General features: G+C 38.7%; 1 protein-coding gene across 1 annotated transcript in view; it reads left to right on the top strand.

Moving 5' to 3' along the window:
* Positions 1 to 1,309: 1,309 nt before the first annotated feature.
* The window catches only part of LOC118262453 (division abnormally delayed protein), a 99,563-nt gene continuing 82,763 nt past the window's right edge, over positions 1,310 to 18,109 (top strand). The window contains exon 1 of the mRNA XM_035573814.2: positions 1,310 to 1,605. Coding sequence (XP_035429707.2) covers positions 1,473 to 1,605 — 133 coding nt within the window. The 5' untranslated portion in view covers positions 1,310 to 1,472. The remainder of the gene's footprint in view (positions 1,606 to 18,109) is intronic.

Below are 18,109 nucleotides of genomic sequence, written 5' to 3'. Positions count from 1 at the left end.
CTTTCATTGAATGTAAGGAGAACTATTTGTAGAACACAATCCGCTACAGCGCATGGCTTGCACGGCTCGCTCACCGGTCGCTCAGCAACAATAGTGGCGCGGCGGGCGGCGAGCGAGCGAGCAAAGAGCCTCAATGAACAGTCTACCTGGATTATCTATCGGTGATAAATTAAAAATATGCCATCGCCACGCATTCATCATCGGAATGGGTCAGTTTCGACGCTGCACCATTGTCTAATACGACAAAAAAGGTTAAAAGATGTAGGCGCGGAGTGTTGCTCTATGATTTCTGTATGCAGCGCTGGTCGCTCTCATGCTTGACATTGGAAATTGTACCTTTAGGAACATTTAATTATCGTGGTCGGTATTCGTAGCATGTCTGGCTCATTATGTACCTCAGATCTCAGGACATTAGGTGAGCTATGCAGATGGAAGATAAACTATTTATGACGCAGCTATAAATTCTGCCGCTCCACAGTTGTTAACTTGATTATTTTGATGAAATAAATTTTAATTACATTGTTGGATCTCGTGTTTTCTCGGGTTCATGGTTAATTTGTCAATTGTTTTATATTAATTGTGAGAAAATCTTAACGACTTTCGGGTTGTGAGTATTTCGTCGAGAGATTAAATTTATTAATTCAAAGTTCCCTGCCTTACTATTATACTATTATGGTTTTATGTTAATAAGTGAGTTGATTACTAAGGATAATATGTTAATGTGTGTTAAAATATTCTCTTGTGTTGTGGTATTTTCGGAACAAGTTCGTCGAACGTGCGTGTAGCGTGTAGGTCGGCTACTGTCACTGCACTCGGCTGACGGCTCAATCGGCGACAATGTCAGTATTGTTTGGTTATTTATTTAGTGGCGGAGTGGTTGCTGGTCGCGAGCAGTGAGCGTCATGGTGGCCGTCATGTCTGGCAGCGGAGGAGCGACTGGTGGCCGCGACGCTCGATATGAGTGCGCGCGCACCGCCGCAGAGCCCGCGACACCACGCTACTCGTCCAACTGTCTGAGCGCTACAAACAACACGCAAAAACTAATACCTACACTTCTTACTACACTTTACTGCCATATAAAAAGCTCCGACAATCACAGACACATTCGATTCGATGATTCGGACTCAAATTCGACAATTCGCAACGCTCGAAGCGTTTAGACAAATTTACGAATTGGCAACTTTTTACAAATTTTTCACGGACCATGCATGACGTCATCGAGATAATTGTCCGATCGCTAAATTGATACCAGTTACGGAATTCAGAAAGCTTGTGATTTTATTTGAGTTGTAATAAAAGTTGTGTCGCGCTGTGGTCGGCGGGCGCGAGCCGTCAGTCCGGGAAGGCGCACCGATGAGGGAGCACGCGTCGCGCTCTCCGGCCGACACGACGAACGCGCGCTCGCGAGTGTCTACCGCTGCCGCCGAGTTTATTTGAGAACTTTGTTTTATTTTAATTAGTGGCTTGTGAACATGAGGTGTTTAGTGGTGTTGTTGTTGTTGGCGGGCTGTGCGAGCCTGTCGGCCGCCGCCGGCCTGCCCTGCGCCCTGTCCCTGGACTTCTTCGGCAGGCACAACGTAACAGCTGATGATAAAGACGTACCAGGTGCGGTTATATAAACATTCCCAGCCTCCACGGAAACCGAGTCACCGACATTGATGGAAAGCTCTCAGATTGCGAACTTTTCCACGAACGGATAAGTTTTTTGGCAAGAAGTTTTAACTCAGGAGTTTTTCCTTTAATAATTATGCTTCGGTTATTTTAATTTGTAATACTCACATCCGAATTTTAAAAAGTTGCGATATGTGTGCAAAGTTATTGAGTTGAGTACAAATGCAAAGTACATTATGCAGTTAGTTACATATTTATTGTAGAGTTCAGTTGCACTGAGGTCGGCGCGGCGTGTGACTATATGCAGTTGATATGCACAATGTGCGTTATATATTGTATGCAATGACATGCACAGTGCACGCTATGTGTTATACATGGCCCTCCAGTGTTAGACTACGGCTCCCTGTGGAGTCGTTTGCCTGCGTTTTGCAAGCAACGGAAAATCCAGTTTCATCCCTCTCTTTTGCTCCAAAGCTCTTTCCTCCATGATTACCTATTGCCATTCTGTCTTCTACATATTCCGTTATTTTCATGTCGACTGGTATTCTAATCATATCCAGGAGTCTATCCTAAACATTTCTTACTTATTTAAGCTGGTACTTTAAGTACCATGCGTTGAGCTATTGCTACTGCGTGGTACTTTAATTCTAAAGTCTACCAGTAAATGGGAATAAATGGTGTTTGCAACTGTTATTTTCTTTGAAATATAGTCTCGTTGTTAAGCCCGTGTACTTATTCCAGGAGTGATTATCTTAAATACAGGCTTTCGCGTTTAACTTACGGTTTACAACCTGCGTTTTAGGGTTAGTTAAGCCCCTTGTTTTAATTAGTTGTTGGTATTTTTTCGCTGTTCGTTTTCACCAACCGACCAACCGTGGTGATTATTGTAAACTGTTTTTTGTAGAGGAGACTCATAGTCCAATGGACTGCCATATGCTGATGATGGTGTTTTTTTTATTATAAAAGACTCTAGTATTATGTCGATAGACAGTTTAAAATCTTAATCTATCTTTCAATATATCAATTTAGTGCTAACACACGCGGTTATAAGGAGACCTAATTGAATGTTGTCTGCCTCGTCGATTTAGGGATTTGATTCGATTCGTACAGAATCCGTTTAAGCGGAAAATTAAGTTTCTTGACCTAACTTGGTCTACGTTTACAATTTAGCTTCCAGCTTTTTTGCTACCATAAGTACCTATTAGGGTATAGAAGGTCGATAAAGAAAGATGACCAATTGTTATAGGTACAAACATACATTATCAACAGCCTATACGTGGCCACTGTTGACCAAAGCCTTCTAACATGGAGAAGGTTTGAGCATTAATCACCACGCTTGTTTAATGCGGGTTGGTAATGGCGATTTCAAACTTGTAGTTAGAAATTATAAACCCAGGTTTCCTCCTATGTTTTCCTTCACCGATAGTCAGTGATGACTAAATAATCTTAGAAAGTGCATTATAACTCGGAAAATGTCACATTGGTACTTTGTCAGGGTGGCAAACATCAGGTGGGCCGTGTGCTTCCTTGCCACCGTCGTGGTATAAAAAAAAACTCATTGAAAGATTTTATCACATTAATAGCTTTTCACCCACCATCCCTAAACTATCTCTTAATTAAGAGTTAATTTCAGGGAGAACCTATATTAACCCCTTTCTTATACTGTTAGGTGTCACTTAACAGTACTTTAAGATGCTGATTTTAATAGCTACTCTCCAGTATCATAGAGGATCACTTAGTAACGGATTAGACAGTGAATGTGCTTACCATCTCAAATATCAACAGATGACATCAATACTGTCTGGACGGTCGGGTGACCGTCGCACGCGCCGCTCAGCTGATCTAGCGTGTCACCCTTAGACATGCATTGTGGTAGTCAATAAGAGATTGCTCTAATCACTGTAGGGATTTAAAGTGTTATTGGAGTACAATTAAAAAGACCAAAGAGTTTTGTGGTTATCGTAGAATACACATTATTTTGTTAGTAATCCCAATCTTTTTACGAGTTTTCTCGGAGCTAACTAAGCTAGACGTAGGTATACATTTAACACGTGCTCTCTAGTGAACCTGGATCTTTTGAACCCCTCCGATCAGTTTGCTAAACGTGGAGATTATGACAAAACTCCTCATAGTCCAACAGTAGACTAACTGTTGATGATGACATAGATTAGAATGATTGTCTCGATCATGATGAGAAGTGGAAATTGTTAATTAGTACTTTCGTATTCCTCCAATGTTAACTTCTACTTGATTTCGATACGTCCTACAAACAAAAACCAATTGATTATTTACCTAATCACACGGACCCTTAGCAACCGGTGTCTATTAGAATGTATTTACATAACGCAAGATAACAACATATACTGTCTATACGTACATAAAACATTCCCAGACAGACAGACGGTTAATGATTGACATGAATCATTCAGTTAAATAAGTGGCAACATCGACGCGATAGCCAAATTAAGTAAAAAGTTTTCAAATAAAAAGGCTGTATTCCACCTGCTCGTTTATCTGTGGTTCCCGATAAAAATATCGTTACCGTCCTTTGACTCGTAAAAGTCAACATCAGTCTTCTTGTTTGTGACATTTTTCAATGTTTGGACCATAATATTGAGGCAAACATTTGTTATCAACGGATCGGAGTTTTTATAACGTAATATTGTAAGATCGTGCTTGTTATTCCAAGGATGAGGAAAGGAATTGGGGATTCACCCAATCGCCAAAAATCGGGAAAATCAGGTGTTCACACTGTAGTACCTATCTACTGATAAACATCTTAAATTGTCTGCAACTATTAATATTATTTACATTTGAAATGATACTATATTTTTTCTCTCCTATTTAATGGCATTTATTTTATTAGATACTTACAAAGCTTACAAATCATACCTAGAATTCATAAAAATATGTAAATTAATTCTAAAAAATGTGCCAATTAATGTAACTCCAGCTCTATGTAAATTGACACCTATTGTTTAAAATTTACGACAATGTGGTCAAGTGAGCCTACTGTTACAGTTACGGCTGTAGGAAAGTGTATTATTTAAATAGCGATAATTAAGAGTCAGCTGTTCGCCATTCGACACCCGACCCTGAACCTCGACTGGCCGGTATGAATGGAACAATAACACTTATTATAATCACACAGTATGTACATTATTTTTGCGCTACATTACATAGAGTCGCATAACCCAACGCGACGGCGATTCATAATGAATTCCCCGGAGTGCGCTCGCCAACTCGTACACAATTTATTAGCCCATCACGTCGGTAAAAATAAAGCGAATTTACCTTTTGCGGGCTAACGAACGGGGGCATGCGACGATTTTTGAATATCGAACGTATCGAGTACCGATTCACGGCATCGTAAAAGCTACTTAAGGGAAAGTCACGAAAAATTACGTGTCTGGGACGAACCGCTAGCGGCGCGGGGCGGGCGCGGGGTGAATGGCGGCGGGTAGGCTTTGTTGCTCGTGCTGGCATTCCTCGCCTGGGAACCGGGAACCTGCGCCCCCGCGCCCCGCACCTGCCCTCACCCCCGCCTGCATTCCTGCCCTCTCTCACTTTCATTGTTCCCGTCGGCGCGGGAGGTCGCCGCTGCGTACAAATAATGAAACCAGTCGTTTTAGTGGGGACGACTTGTTGGCTCACTCCAATAAACACGTCTGACCTGTCCATAAATGACATTTAGGGATACACTTGTTAATTCCGTGGCGCTGCCCCGCGCGACCCCGCTGCCGCTGCCGCTGCCGGCACTATCACACTTGGAATTTCAAGTCACGGATGGTAGTTTTGTACCCAATTAACTAGCAACACTAATCATATGTTTGACAGTTAACGGTAACGTTTAGGATCGCTGCCCAGGGTGGTGGGGCAGGTGCGCGGGCGCATCCTAATGAAATCATCCCCAATAACAACAATAGAGGTGGGCATTATTATTGTAATTTATCAGAAGGGTCCGAGGCGTTAGTCATCGCTGTTGCGCCGAATTTTGATTCATTTCGGATGCTCGGAATGCCATTGTGGGCGCCGCCATTACCTGCGCGCAGGTACACCCACAGCCGCGAGGTGCAGCCTCACTTTTGTTTATACGTTTTGACAAACTTTTGTGAACTAAAAAGTGTTATTATCAACAAGGGTGGCACCCGGCCATTGTCTGCTATCTTTGGAACACTTGTTCCCCTTTGTCTTCGCAGAATTCGCTTCTGGAGCGAGACGTATCCGCATCATAACAGTCATTAACCGGAATATATCGAAGGAACACGTTAAATAACCTGGGAGTACAGCGGAAGTTGCGTCTAATATCCATTTATATTAAGGGGGAGGTCACATTGTTATTCATGGGGCTCTTCAAATATATTTTATCCCGTGTATAACGAACGTGTTATAATATTTACAGAGATCATTTAAAAAGAACTTGCTTAGTTAATAGCGTGATTACGAGCAATTAAAACGTTAACAGCTTTTTTATTGGACAACTGTCTGAATGAATGGCAAGTGCTTAACATAAATATGGAGAATATTTTGTTCATCCGCAATTATTGTATAATCTTTATTACTGTCTGAGTGTTTAAATATCAAAACAATGTTTTAGATGAAGTAATTAAATGTAATCCGATCAGTGAACTGTGGTCGGACGATTTGGGATTATTGAATTCGGTACAGTTGTCCGGGTTCACATCGATCGAGTGGTCCGAGTAGAATTAATTAAATGGCGATAAGGCAGCGTGCTAATTATTCCGCATGGTCCTCTCTGGGACGTTTGTATCTGAGAACGGTACGCGAGGGTTATCGGCAGGGTTCAGAACGGACATACGCTCTCATAGGTATGTACCCGCCAGTCTGATGTTAGATTAAATAAAGGTTAATTTGTTCTTGTTGCCAGACAAACATGTTTTGTTGTGACGCCGACAGAAATATTTGCGCGAGCTTGGTCTGCATACCTTAGCTTTTATCTGAATAAGTGATCACTTCAATTTTAATTAGGTAATTTCATATTCAGCACAGGTTACTATCTCGTTTGTTACAGGGCTGGTCGTACCAAGATACTGAATCTAGGGTTTTTGTAGGGCATAATATTATTGACCTACGATCAGTGAGTTATACCCCACTTGCCCTGAGACTTATAACTGGTAATAGATTCATTAACAAGTGTACCTCTATCCTTTTACTTATACAATATATTGTATAAGTAAAAGGATAGAGGTATACATACATATACATACATAAACACACGAATATTCCCCCCCAACCGACCTGTGCGGGTTCGGTTTCGGACATTATCGATAGTAAGGGTTAATTTATATCGACCAGTCGTTGAATTTAACCCCGTGAGTCATTGTGGTCGAAGTAATCGGAGCTGGGAAGCCCCGGAGCGGGTGTATGTGAAACCGATAGCGTTCGGGTCACCACACAATCTGACCGACCCGCCACTACCGACCACCTGTTCCACTGTGCACTATACTCTCTACTAATTAAAAATTATGAAGAACTATAGATAATTTGCTAATTTTGCTTTCACAGTGAAATTTTCTAAAAGTACTTCATCATGTGTAAAAAACATCGTCAACAACACAGTTAATGCAATTCCAAAGAGCAGCTATTTGGCCAAACGGTAATTGACTTTAGTTGCGTTCCGATCCAAAGCTCCAGGTAAAAGTCACTTAGGTGCCATCGACTGAATTTTACATGAATATCATGAAAATATAACCTTTCTCTGTGCATCGAATTCAATTCAGAAAAATGGTAATAACAAAAATGCCACATTTTTCAATACTTGAAAATAGTTTCAATTCGAATTTATATCATAAGAATCTCTTATTTTTCTTCTATCGTTGAACGAAAACGAAAATACATTTTGGAAACTACTTACAGCTTCGATACGTGGAATATATTGGCACGTGGCTATTTCTATATTTCGCAATATTAGCATAATAACTGTGGATTTCATTCATCCCGTTAGTAATAAACAGTAAAGCGTGAATCCGCTCGTATTTGTGTCCGCTCCAATTCCGATCAAAGTGTTAGTAAACTTGCTAAATCAATATCAACACTACTCCTCATAATCTCCTTATTTCACAACTTGTTACTTAGCACATAGGTCCTTGTATTTACATTGTCTTGTGAAGCTATTTGTTAAAGTAATCTCTTTACCTGTCTGTCTCATTTTCTGTAAAAATATGACAGAATAACTGCATATTGTTAACTACGCTCCATTGAAAGTTAAATAAAGCACAAAGTCTAAAAAGAAACCTTCATTGTGTAAGTGCCATTGTTGAAACAGAAGTAACGAATAGCAATTACGTGTAACTTAAGAGATCACTATTATCTCACAGCTGTAACGTCTTACGGTCCAAGTGATAACATCTTAATTAAGAAAACGCTCTCGTATTTTATTTGGGATAATAACGTCACGTTCAATTTAGAAGTTTTGGAAGATAATACAAGACTTTGCTCACACCTTTATGGAATGCTAAAGAGCTGAGATAAAGGTCCTCAAACATGTCGTGTTTGGGTCGCGCGCACGGTTCGCGTAACCGGGTTATCTTAAACGAAAAATGAATTTCAATAACGTTCTCACGGGTGCGAATCCCGGGGCCCATTCCGTCCGTCTATTCAAGTGGGACCCGTCGGTTTTCGGTTGAATTCTTATCTTTAACGAGGTATGATGGCAAGTTCCGATGGTACAGGAAGAGGGCCATTTCAGTGTCATGGATTAAATTAATCTAATCAAGCGATAAATTGAGTGGCTGACTGCGCGCTCCGTCATATCTCGATGGCAAATCGCTGCTGACAGAGTCATCTGATTGCTTCCAGATATCTTGAGATGGATTCAGTGTTTGTTATTCAAATCTTTGATCGATTATTCAATCTCATCTTTGTTTTAAGAAGAAAACGTTACCCATCTTTCGGGTTTAAAAAGGTTTAGCTTCAATATGATTTAACAAATTTGTCTAAAGTTACGCTTATCACTTTATTTTATTAGCAAATATTAGCAGATTCCCAAGTTATATGTGAATACATGAATAATTAATGAAAGATATACTACGTTATAATTAGTTTATTTAACTTTCAAAGTAAGTTCGTTCCATTCCAAATTAGTTGTATCATATCTCCAACGTACCGAAAAGGGGACATCGAAATTTGGTGCGGTCCCGAGAACTTGGTACACGTATGTACTCGTGCCTTATTAATTAATTAATTAAATGTACTCCACAGCAACTTGTGAGAAGTTCTCCGTGTTTGCTGGCTCCACCCTGCACCAATTTACGCCGCATACTGAACTAATATGCAGACATCATTTTAGATGCAAACTCTTGATATGTTTCCGACTATTTATATTTTAACGGATTTCATTTTTGATAGAATGTTGACATTATATAAGATTATAATAGACACTACCAGTAAAAAAAATATGTATCCTGTATGTGTATTGTACATATTTATAAAAACCGTGTTCTTATGAACAAAAATTGTTGAGCGAACATTTACAAAATCTTATTTCCACTACAGGCTACAAGTAAAGAGAAATTCACTGAAAATCTATGAAGAGATCCTTTGATAATAATATTATCGTAAAATTTTCTCCTTATTCCATTTCACTTAGCCTTGAAAGGTTTGTTTAGGGTGTATTGGTGTTGTCCCGTGTTGTACCGTCTTATGTAGGCAGTAGGTACCTACTCCGTCCGTTCGACGTGTAATATATTTTATATACATACTTATATTTAGAAGATCCGGCCTCGGCCGCGTCGCAGCGAAGGAAAACCACACGTGAAATGTGCGAATATTATATAGCAGTAACATAAAAGTTGAGGTGATGTGCGCAAAATAGAAGGAAAATAATTTATAAAGAGTTTAATCTCTTCACAAATTGTTATTTCTTGTTCAATTTATCACATTTTGTTTTCCAATAAATTGAATTGAAAAGCAATCTTCTGACAAGTTCATATCTGTATACGCGAGGCTACAACCTTCCCCTACATGTATTGTATGTACTACATATGCTAGGTACATGGTATGACATACGCACATACATAATGGAGCACGACAGGTCACATAGCTTGTAAATCAGTGCGTGACAAGCCACTTCGCGATCGAATTGTCACTCGATATAATATTGCGATAACTCGAATACTTCGTTCCGATTCACTTCCCGACGGGAAGCGATATCGATTCATGCTCTCTTTTGTTCGATTTTTCGGCATCGTGGATGTTGAGTCAGCGATCCTCCAGTCCTACACTACATTGCTCCAATATAAATTCTTACACAACTATTTCAATTTTACGTCTGCGATCTGAAATTTTCTCACTTTTCTTGCTCCTCTTGAAGCAATAAAATCCTGTCTGCTGTATCCCTAGTATTGCAATATTTTCTTTTACATATTTGATAAAGTGGACGTAATAGAGAAAACGCGGCGGTCTCGCGGGAAATCAAATTGAGCTCACAGAGATATGGTTTGCATTTGTGGAATATTTAGTTAGAAGATTTGATTTTAGCAGCAATTTGCAAGTGTGTCCCAGTTAACGATGTAAAAGGGGAGTTATTTATACAAAATGCGCGTTAAGTAATGCGCGGCCAGCGTGCGCCGGACGAAATGCGGCTTGAATGCACATTACTTACGCGAGTGCGCAGCGACGCAGCGACTGCCCTATTTGGAAACATTCGATTTGCACTTACGACTCGCTGCATAATTCTCGGAATTTATGGTAATTGATATGTGAGGAAGAGTTCTACTGCGGTCTAATATATATTTATGAGGATAGTTGAAATAAATTCCATATACGTCGAAGTTTTTACGACTGAGCTCTGAAGTGACAACAGCAGCGCGGGCCGGATTTATGGGCTGTATCCCACGGCGTGGCGCGGCCTACTTCTCCTTCACCTTGACCTTAGGGAGTTTAACAAATATTTGTGAGAAGGGCGAGCTCCCCAGCTGTACGCTAATGTATTCTCCGAGTGTTCCAGTTTCGTCACGTTGCAAGGGCTACGAACTTCCTCCGCTGGTGACGTTCCATTCAGAAGGCACGTTGTAATGCGTGTGGTATCACGACGTTCTATATAGCATATTCATCAAACCAATGAGCGAGTGCTGCGTAATGTGGACTCGATTAAAACTGCCAACTAATCGAATAATTTAAATCCATTTGGCTCGAATTCAATAGTGTTCGTATTCGTAAATTATTCAACGTTAATAACGATTTTTAAGGTTGGTCTCACATTTATTTTGAAATATCGTGCCGGGTTTTGCTTTCGTTTTATTTCTGCGCAGTATTAAGTTCGAAGTGGTTCGTTCGCCGTTTCAAAGTGTTCGTCGGACACCCCTATCGCTTGACATGTCATTTTTCGGTATGCCGAGGCGGTAGCATTCACAAGTTTTTGCTCTTATTCGGTGCTCTATAAAAGTTTCGCTTCACCGCTGTAACCGTAACGATCCAACTATAAAGCCATGTACACACGCTCCCGCCGGACTTTTTATCGGTTCTGTAAAATGGAGAATGAATTTTGTGTTTAACTACGACAGTTTCAATATTAGCAAAGTAAGCCACTGCGGATATTTACCGTATCGAGCATATTGCGCCAGTAAACTTGCAGTACTGCCTCGTAAAATATGAAGATTATAAACATAGTCCGCATACTTTATGTTAATGAAACAGACGTTTATCTCGTACAAATAAATACGTTTGAGTAACAAGTCATTATCTGCGTTTATCTAAAGTACTTGCTTATTACATGCAATTGTTGTAAACAAAATTGATTACAGGTCATAATTTATGTATACCTGTAGGATATTTATCCAGAAACATAAATTATAATTATTATCATAAATTTCGTTTTCTATCTCTGTATAGTAGCCCTCGAAAAACTGCAATAGAGCTGACATTTCCGCTCAATAATCTAATGCAGCCGAGTTTTGTTAGCTGTGCTCTCAGACGTCGCAATGGTTGGTTGTCATGGAAACTGAATTGTCGTCGGCGACTGGTGTAGTGTTACAAGCCTCGGGAACAATGCTAATGAGTCCTCTGTCTGCCGACAGATGTCGCCCAGAGCGACGGGTGCCGTAACACAAACACGCCCGCCGTTGTGTCCCACGTCTTATTTATTTTATACTGGCAACACTGATTGGAGGTAGTCGTGGTTGTATGTTACAATATTTGCTGATATTTTGTATGTTTTTCGAATTTTATTTTTGTAAACGATACGGTTTTTAGTTTCCACAATTCCAAGTTATTGAACTTGAATATAATTTCGAACCAATACTAACTACGCATAGCCGTATAATCGTTCCATAGTCAAAATTTCAGCATTAGTACGGAGTCTGGAAATATGTTTAACAAAAATTGCAAAGTCTATTATTGCACATATGAAATTAAAGTCATGCCTACATGAACTGCACCATATACCTAACCGAACATATACATAATATACTAAAGCATATACAGACATTAGACAGCAGTGTTCAGGTTTACGTAACCTCGGCAATTTTGTTCGATCCGACATCCATTATAGATGTACCTCGAAGGTTGGCTTTAAATGAGATTGATTGAACTTCCCCTGAATTTCAGTGTTTCAGCCCATATATTCAGCGTCGCACTCATGTTACAAAGCATGGACATTGATTGAGTTTACTTTGTTCGTCAAAAGGTTGAGTTGGTGTTGATTTATTTACTTTATAATTAACTTTTCTGTGATTGATTTTGTACTTAGGTTTTTACATTATGTGAGACGTATTAGACGATCTCTAAAGTGTGAAAACTATCTGACCCAGCAAACTTCGCCTCAAACATTTTTTTCTCACCTTTTTTAACCTTTCCTGGACTTCTACAAATAATTATAGACTAAAATTTGCTAAATCTGTCCAGCTGATCTCGAGTTTTAGTGAGAGTAACGAACACGAATTGATTTTTACATATAGATCTTTAAGCAATGTTTCCCGAATTTGTTATTCATGTAGTTTCCATTTTCCATTCTATAATGGTTGTACGTTGTACCTAAGACTTGCAAATTTGTCCAACTAGCGACGAGTTTCAGAAAGATTATTGCTATCATGCTATGTAGTAGTGTTTGTATAGTCTCTACGACATTTATTCAGCACCATACCCGTCAACAATGACAAATTAGACCATTAGTCCGACAGTTCCTTGGCAGATTTATTCAGTAGACGCGCCAGACAGGAATTTGAGGCATTTCGTAATTGAATGGATTGCAATATTTGCTTAGCGGGGGTCCAAGGAAACGTGGGGTCACTGTATCAATCTTGTACGTCAGTGCGGTTGATCCGGGCCGGCCGAGGCGGGGGCCGCTTATCCTATCAATATCAATCAGCGCGCGCGAAGGTCGCAGCGGCCACTACCAGGCGTTTCGTGACTAGTCTGACTTTACTGCTACACCACTACTTGTCGGTTTATGTAAATCCGCGGATTAGAATGTAAGTAGCCGATTTTAGTACAAGAATTTCATGTATTTGATTTATTAAGCACCTACCGTGAAATGTTTTTAGGGCAGATTTTTTACATGATTTAAACTCGTAGTTGTTCTAGAAGGAACATAACAAAAAACGTATCTGATTGGCAATCAGCAGTGACATAACAGAACCCGTTTCGCTTCCATAGACGTCAACTACCGACCATAAGTTGGATCAAAGTTCACAAGCACAATTACCCACGTTTGTGCCGCCTACGGTGGCCATAAGAGGCTATTTTACCGAGACAGCTACACTTGTCCCGAATGTACGTGGTAGTACCACCGTGGCCAGTGCGGCAGTAAGTGGGACGCGAGCTGACGTGCCCGCCTGTCCCACGGTGCGCTGCAGGCCGGGACGCGCCGCGGCCGATCAAAGGCGACACAGTTCATTTATAAAATTGACACGCGTTGATTTTGACGTATTTGGTCCGATCGTGGCCGTCCGCTCCACACTACAAATGTACTCACATACCTGTTAAACACCCATGTTTGACTGCACTTTTTATTAACAAACCACCGCAGTTAAATGATCATGAATGATGAATGAGCACCCAACGTAAAAGGTAAATTGATTAGAATTAGAAACTGAATTAAAATGGTTTTACGACATCAATCCCTAAAGCAATTTTCACACCGAGCCGTGTTCCCAACCTATTATCATAATAATTAAAATTTCGTTAAGTGCAGTAATTATTCGGAACGACTGTAACGGGGTATAGCGATACGAACACGGAATAAAAAGTCGTCTACAATTAAAATTATCGTCATCGAAATGACCATTACACAAGCCGACGAAATGTCAGCTCGATCGGAGCCTATTACGCGGTATAGGAAGGAATTTTCATTAGAGGAATTAATATTCAAGATACATTCGTTTTATCTGTCGAATTTGTCACTATTACCCGACATTGCCTGGTACTAATAAGGGCGATTTGAAGTATTTTAAAGAGGTATTGGTGTAACGTGTGGTGTGGGCGGACCGGAGTGCCGGGAGTTGCGCCACGCCGTAAGGCATTCACGACACGTTCCGACTTATTACCGCGCCTGTTCGGGTGTTATCGCGGTTTTCGGGGTTTTGTAGCCACATAAATGGGCTCGAGAGTAGGTATTGAAAATTTCGAGCAACGTCTACGAGTACGTGCGAAGTGTTGGACTTGCCTTATTTGTGTATTAAATATGATATTTTGTTGGGAAACGCTCTAAGAGAGGAGTGAACAGTCAATATTGGTTAAACTATTCAGTAGAGGAAAGTTATTCGTGCTTTTTCTCATAGTACTTATTAGTAAAATTATTAGATTTTCATATGGCGTAAAATCTCTGATACGATCTAATGTGAAACCTTTTTATTCCTTTCACAATTCCTACATTTTTCAAGAAAATTACGAAACTCCCATAAAAATAAAATTGAAACTAGCGTATTTAAAAAAAAAAACCTATCAAAGGAATATTCTCTCCCTTTTTTCGTATAATACAGCATTTTAATAACCCAGAGACGTGTAATAATAATGCATTAGGTACGTATAAAGAGCTGTCGCTCTTGTACTGCAGTCTAGATGCCGTATGCAGTGCAGGCACTAGGTAATCTATTTCCTCGGCTACGTGTGCCGGATGGTAAGCAACTTAACTTATTTTCCGTACTACACAAGAGTAACAATGTTACTGCTGTTTTATTAAAAAGAATATCCGCGATATTGCTTTTGTTAAGGATATTTTTATGGAGAGATAAAAAGATCTAGTTCAAAGTATGTCTTACAGAAAACGCCTCGTCTTGTAGTGGTTAGAAGGGTTGATGCTCATGATAAAGGTTTTTTGGTGGTGTCTGGTTAGGATAACGAATTTTGAAATTCCCAGTAGTCTTTGGGGGGGGGGGGGAGAGTCGTCCAATGACTTCTCCCGCCTTGGGTGAGGCGACTAACCCGGTAGGTAGTCCACAGCTTCAGTCCCAGTAATGTCTGCATACTCAAAAACAGCGATTGGTGTTTACCAGTAGGCTCACTACTACTACCATTAAATTAACAACATAACTCACAATAATTTCATTTTATACCAAGTCACATGTTATATAGATTACATATTACATCCTGGAGTGTGAGAACATTCACATAAAAAGTGGGTAAGCAGTATACATATCAAGTTGAACTAACATTTTGTGACCACAAACTTCTTACAGACCATTGGCGCGACAAAATCTTTAACTAAATACATTACACCAATTTTTTTATACACTTTAACTTTTAACTAGAAATTTGGACCTTATTACAATGGCATTAAGGAGGTGTGATTTGTCATATTCTGCCAATCTATACTTATATCCGCTATGTATGCTTGAGTTGACAAATCAGAAGTATATAAAAAACTTAACGTGATTGAATGTTATTGATTGGTATCGCTTATGTATTTGCATATTGGATATAACTAGTGTTTGAGGATATTAAATCATTACTAAATATTTATTAAACACATGTATATTAAATAATAATGATGGCGGGGTATGAAAATTAAAAATTAAAAAAATTTAGACACGTATTTTTTATTTTGTCATATAAAATAACAATACTTAATTACAACGAATCAAAGTTTAGAAGTGGGAGCAAATAAGTCTTTCTACTTATAAAATATACCTAGAAGTGACGTCTCGCGATTTCAAATCAATACATCTTCGAAATTATAATGTTTCCGTAAGAAAATAAACAATACGTGTCTAATATTTTAAAATAATCTACAAGACGGACATTGAAATATAAATTAGTCATCTACCCTATTGTACTGAGTACTACTTTTTATGATATCTAATTAATCTATTGTCAAAGTCTAGACTAGCAACATATATCGTCATCAAAGCCTACCGCCGTAAACGTTCTCATGAAAAGTCACTGTCGTATAGCAAAAAAATCAAAATGAATTATAACTCTATGTAACCAAACAGATCGCTAGAGAGATAACGCGCAAAAACTATACGCCTAAAGAATACTGACTCAAATTACATACAAATGTCGAAACCATATAATAATAGGATTAAATTAATATCTGAATACAATGAATGGCATACAGATGGACAAACGAACTTTAAATAGGTTATAGCGAAATATTTAATAGTGATGTCATCTCAATTATAAGTTTTAATAGTGTCACATGAGCCGCTTTATTGTAAACAAAAAATAAACATCTGTAGATAACATTCTTGTATGTCTGTGCCTACAGGCTTGTGTCATAAAAAAAATATCGGCCATACGGTATGTCCGTCTGTCTTAATTTGGTCATGGAGTATAAAAGAAAGGAGGACTTATCTCTAAATCTTGTAATAATCGTTGCAAAAGTGAGCCATAAGAAATTTCAAATATTAGTTCCAAATCCCTCCGAAACAGCGCTGCCGTAGCCAAAGGGCTACCGCAGCTAAATTAATTAATCAGTTGTTGACAGACTGAAGCGTGCGAACATGCAGTTGACTTATTATTCCACCATGATTAATTATAATTTGTAGACAGAGTCAGTAAAATAGTTCACATTTTACTTAGTTTGTGAAATAGAAACGGAACCATAAACCTTTTATTATTACAGACACTCATTTGCGATTACAGCGCCCCCTAATCTAGCAAAAGTTGCGTTGGAAACTTTTCGCTTGTAGATATAGTTCTCCTAACTTCTTTACTCCATGTATTTAGTAAAGTGTTTTATTTTAGCAAATATTAACCATTAGCCAAAGATTGTGAACATTATCACCGACAGAGATCGTAGGTACCCGACTACCCGTCAATCGTGTGAGGATATCCGTTATTATAAACATTTCCGCACTTCGCAAAAACATCTTCGAATTAATTATTTCTCGTCAATATATTATGTACTTGTATATTAAGTCTTATGAGGAAGTCAATAAGTATAAATTACACGGGCATCCTGCAAGCGCTAATTGCTGCGAGATTTAACATGTACAATTTACATAAAAGTTTGAATTTAAATTACCTACAGATCACTAAATTCGGTGTACTGTGCCTAGGACAGAGTCTTGTACCAGTTTTATGACATTTGCGAAAACGGCAGAATACTATTTCTTTACATTAATAGCAATAATCTCATGAAATTAATTATTCTACATAACATTTTCTAAGTTCAGAAAACGACGTTGAACATTAGTTACGCATATTATTTTCCACAAGTTTCGGTGAAGGACACAGCTTCAAGCAGTTTTCCGCTAAAACTAGAAGTTAAAAGAAGAACGCTAAGTACTGGGAGCACGGTTTCACAGGCAATTTTTCATTTACAACCGTGTTTAAAGTTGCGGAGCACCGCTTTCGGCAATTGTTCAGACTTTAACTACTGAACTTCGTGGAACTTGTCCATTAAAAAGTTGTCTTCTCCCGTTCACAGAGATAAAGTTCGTCGGAGATCAACTTCTTTTACTAATTATTTTGGTTTCTTACGTTTTTGTGTTAAGTACCGGCTGATTTACGAGGGTGTTTGCTTTATTAGATACTCGTTTATTTTACATTATATTTAATTGAATAAGAATTTCACTGCTACTGGAACGAATACTTATTATGGTATGTGTACTTTAACTATGATTGGCATTTTTTCTTTAACTCACGGGCAACTGTTTTTAAAGAGAATATTAAAAGAATTGAGTTGCTATTCTTAAAATTAATTATTTCTTAAAACCGTGTTTTGATCTTGAAGAATTATTATTGTAGCGACATGAAGTTTGACAATGTTGAATTATTCATTGTAGATACCAGTAAAAGTTTAAGAGGTCGAAGTATGTATATTAAATGTATGATAAGTTATTGAAGTTCACCAACTTTTTCGCAGTGGATTTAGCTTTATGTTAATGTAGTTACTATATAATGTGTCGATTTAAATTTTGATGATGTTATCTGTGTGTTAGTATGCGTATTTTAAACTATTTATTTTGTCTTTTGCAGGTAATTGGTGTTTTCTTCTCATTATTTACGAAGTGGGGTGAGAATTTAAATTCATTAATTCAAGGGTTTAATTTAATTAATAGGTAACAGATGGCTCGTCAAAACGTTGAAACACAAA

The sequence above is a fragment of the Spodoptera frugiperda genome, chromosome 12, assembly GCF_023101765.2.
Source record: "Spodoptera frugiperda isolate SF20-4 chromosome 12, AGI-APGP_CSIRO_Sfru_2.0, whole genome shotgun sequence".
NCBI lineage: Eukaryota > Metazoa > Arthropoda > Insecta > Lepidoptera > Noctuidae > Spodoptera > Spodoptera frugiperda.
The sequence above is the reverse complement of the archived record's forward strand: the minus strand, read 5'-3'. Positions and strand labels throughout refer to the sequence as shown.